This window comes from Elephas maximus, chromosome 17 (genome assembly GCF_024166365.1).
Source record: "Elephas maximus indicus isolate mEleMax1 chromosome 17, mEleMax1 primary haplotype, whole genome shotgun sequence".
Classification (NCBI taxonomy): domain Eukaryota; kingdom Metazoa; phylum Chordata; class Mammalia; order Proboscidea; family Elephantidae; genus Elephas; species Elephas maximus.
Genome location: NC_064835.1, coordinates 24,110,385 through 24,114,484, shown reverse-complemented (window position 1 = coordinate 24,114,484; position 4,100 = coordinate 24,110,385). Strand labels below are relative to the sequence as shown.

The 4,100-nt window shown below is 36.9% G+C and overlaps 1 protein-coding gene across 1 annotated transcript; it reads right to left on the bottom strand.

Annotated features, from left to right (window-relative positions):
• Nucleotides 1-2,614: 2,614 nt before the first annotated feature.
• On the bottom strand, nucleotides 2,615-3,577 carry LOC126061104 (olfactory receptor 151-like). The gene has a single exon (XM_049857450.1). It carries the CDS (start codon nucleotides 3,572-3,574, stop codon nucleotides 2,615-2,617), a length of 960 nt encoding a protein of 319 aa, XP_049713407.1. The 5' UTR covers nucleotides 3,575-3,577.
• Between the last annotated feature and the right edge of the window lie 523 nt (nucleotides 3,578-4,100).

Here is a 4,100-nt window from a genome sequence, read left to right as displayed (position 1 = left end):
CATGTCTACGTACATAATTACACATGAAATTATACCTTTTAAATGTGTGCAATTTTGAACGCCAATAAGAGCTTGACTGCTAACCAAAAAATCAGCAGTTCGAATCCACCAGCTGCTCCTTAGAAACACTGTGGGGCGGTTCTACTCTGTCCTGTAGGGTTTCTATGAGTCTGAATCAACTGGAAGACAATGTTTTCTTTAAAGCTATGGGCGGGGGGGGGGGGGGCGGGAAGAGAGAGAGAGAGAGGAAAGGAGAAGCATTGGAACTAAGCACGGTCATTCCTGTACCAAATTCAGTTTTTAAATAGTCTCCTATTTACAGGGAGTATTGAGAGCTGGGTCAGGTGAATTGACAGAGAAGTAAGTGCTCTGTTCGGCTTTCAGAGGAAAACATGTGACCCTGGAAATGGAGTTTCTTTTTCACACAGTGGAAGCTCAGGGAAGCACAGCTGTAAAAAATTTTTGACATTATCATTAACTCTTCTATATCATTCCTAGAGAAATCAGTCTTCAGACATGAAGGCTATCTGCTATAACCTATTATTTCTATGAGTGTTCTTTTTTTTTTTAAAGAGAGATCTGCATTTCCATAGCATGATTTTTTCCAAGGTCTGAATATTCTTCACTTATTCTTCCTCACACAACAGGTTTTTTTTTTTTTTTTTTTGGTCAGTTTATTTAATTAGCTAATTTATTTTAGAATATACAAATATTTGGGTGCATGTGTGTATCCTTGTGTGTGTAAGTGTGTGCAAGTGTCTATAATATGTAGAGTTCTTTTGCACAGACCAAGTAATACAGAGAAATTTGAAGCCTATTTTTTCCTACTATAAATATTTTCTAAAATAAGTTTTAAAGTAGATTTTATTATCTTAATTTTCATTTCACTTGTGTTATGATCCTTCACAATGAGGGATGACCACTGTCCCATATTTTACTATTAAATACTTACAACTTCATTTTAAGATAGGGATATAACTCTCAATTCTTTGATTTTAGCTGATGTCTTCCTTCAGTTTTCACCTACACAAATTTACAAATTTCAGATATTAACTTATATATCTCTCTTTCTTACAAATTATTTTTTTACACTAGTTAAGATCATCCTTAATCAAGTCTAATACTAACATAACTTTGCTTGGTTTACAACAAAAGATCTTGAGTCATCAGGACCCTGCAAATCTAGAATCCAACAAGGTGGGAAAGAAAAATGAATGGATTGGCAGAAGCTTCAATTCTAGCTGACCATTTCAATGCAAAATGTGAGTACAACGTTCATTATAGATCTGTCACTGGAATTCTGCCAGGTAAAGTTTTAGCATTTATTCCTCATGATAGAGATTCAAAAAAGTGGACCTCAGAGGAGAGCTGGAATTTTGTGACAGACACATATCGGTTCTTGAACTTGTGTAGATGGGAAAATGGCCTTTCTTGGTCAGCACAGTTAGCTTGTAATCAGACTTGGTGTGGAGAGAGATAAATCTTATGTTGTTCACTTTGAAATTCACTTTTCCTCTTTAGCTTAGTAAATGTCAACTTTGCAATGAAAACGATAGAAATTCTCACCATCTTTTCTGTCCACTGAGAAAGCAGGAAAAGAGAACGCAAATAATAGCAGTAGGCATATGAAGACCAAGTCAGAATTTGTCAGGCAAGGGGGCCTATCACATTTCTAACGGGTATGCTTACAGGGAGAAATAATTCCACAGGAAATTAAAGGTGTTCAAGAAATATTTTTAAACATACATATACTCAAACACAGTGTATTTGTATCAATAATTTTAATAATTATAATAAAATTATTTAGAGTAGCATAATTGTGACAGAGCTTAGCTGACTGTTCACCAAATAGGAATTTGTGTGTAGAATATAATTACTTAGGGCCATCTCCTAGGAACATGTCCTTGTTCTCAGTATATTAAGGTTTTCAAAAGAAATCTGTCATTTAAGAAGTTCAGCCTTTGAATGTCAGAATCATCAGTTGCCTGAGTTTTGTTAGAAAGATAAAGCTTCAATTCAGAAAATAGTTGCACTGGCCTACCACGTGTTAGATGTTTCACTATTAATGATTTCTTCACTCATTTTGGTGAAGGTTCACTAGTTGGAATTATATTTCTGAGGAGAAAGATATATGGCAGAACAGAAATGAAGTAGAACACATGAAGGGAGTTTCATATGAGCCAAGTATAAAATTATGTTATAGACTCAGTCCTTGACTGAGGTTAAGATTATTATTTTTGGTTACAGCCTAGTCTGACACCACTTAGCTTGAGTGTCATCTAACTAGTTATGAATGACAGAAGTCAACGATTTCAATTTGCACCAACTAAAGGAAAAAATAAACATTCTACCTCAGTTTCTTCAATAGGGAAGAAGAAGATCCTTGGGAAGTATTATTCAAAATATATATGCCTGAGTCATATCAAGGACGTACTGAATCATATCATGGGAGACTACGCTCAAGGAATGGATATGTGTGTGTGTGTGTGTGTGTGTGTGTGCGCGCGTGAGCACTGACTTCAATAGAAGGGTAATATCTAACAGCTGTAGTGGAAGGAGCTTAAGTTTAAGTTAGTGTTAAGAAAAAGAAAGAAGTAGACTATTGTCATGAAATTTAGTGGTTCTGGTTACTACCTTTCCGTAGTCCATACCTCATAACCATGACTTTGCTGAGCACATTCTTTACATCCTTATTTCTCAAGCTATAGATCAAAGGGTTCAGCACTGGGATCACTGTGGTGTAGAACACAGAAGCCACCTTCTTCTGGGCCATGTTACTGCTGGATGCTGGTTTTAAATACATGAATATCATGGAACCATATAAAACTCCAACAACTGTAAGATGAGAGCCACATGTACTAAATGCTTTAGACCTGCTCTCAGATGAGGGTATTCGAAGAATGTTGGAGAGTATAAAGACATAAGAGATGATGATGGCCACCGTTGTTACCAACATATCGAATCCACCTCCAGTTATCACCAAAAGCTCATTGATGTAGGTACTGGAGCATGAGAGCTTTAGGAGAGGCAGTATGTCACAGAAATAATGGCAGATAATATTGTCCTCACAGAAGGAATGCCTGGTCATGAAAATAGTGTGGACCATAGCTCCAAAAGATGCCATGATATAGACTCCACTCACCAGCATATTACATATCTTTTGGGACATGGTGACATTGTAGAGCAGTGGACTACAAATAGCTACATATCTATCATATGCCATGGCAGTCAGCATATAGCACTCAGCAATTGCAAAAACACAAAAGAAAAAGAGCTGAGTCATACATCCAGGATAGGAAATAACATTTTTTTCCTGCACAAAGTTTCCCAGGAGTTTGGGGGTAACCACTGAGGAGTAACACAGATCTAGGAATGACAAATTACCAAGAAAGAAGTACATGGGTGATTGGAGCTTGGAATTGAAAGCGATGAGGAGGATCATACCCAAGTTTCCCACTACAGTGACACCATAGATCCCTAGGAACAGGAGGAAGAGAGGCAGCTGAAGTTCTGGTCTGTCCGTCAGTCCCTCAAGGACAAACTCAGTGACTGTGGAATCATTCTGTCTGGCCATTTCCTTCAGGAAACAAGCGATGCGCAACTAAGAAAAAGAAAAATCACAGAAAGTAAGAAAGCTGTTTGTCCACAAATAGTAAAAATTTCTTTTTTTTTTTTTAGTGCTGTGGTAGAAGATAAAATTGATTATCAAATTAAAACAGTTTAAGGGTGGTCAATAACAATGTGGTGAATAGCATATTTCATGTCAGGACCGTTTTACCCAAGGCCTTCATAACCGATGCAAAAACAAAGAATAAATATAATGTGATCTTTAAAAATAATAGGAAAATATCTCAATAGGACAAAGCTACCAGTGTTTGTGTACCCGCTGAGATTTTCTTGGTGTCTGAAAGAACCTGGAACTGGGCAGCTATGGATTTAACTGTGACTACATATTACAGTGCTGGAACTCTCAGTACACGAAACATCAAGATTTTATTAAATCTTAATAAGGTTTTTTCAGGGTTAATGTTGGGCTTTTTGTGTGCACTAGATTGTTGTTGCCCAAGTAATACAGAGCACTCCTCAAAGAGAAACTGGTA

Excerpts from the sequence above, each read along its gene's own strand:
- LOC126061104 (XM_049857450.1), bottom strand. The coding sequence starts at position 3,574 with ATGGCCAGACAGAATGATTCCACAGTCACTGAGTTTGTCCTTGAGGGA.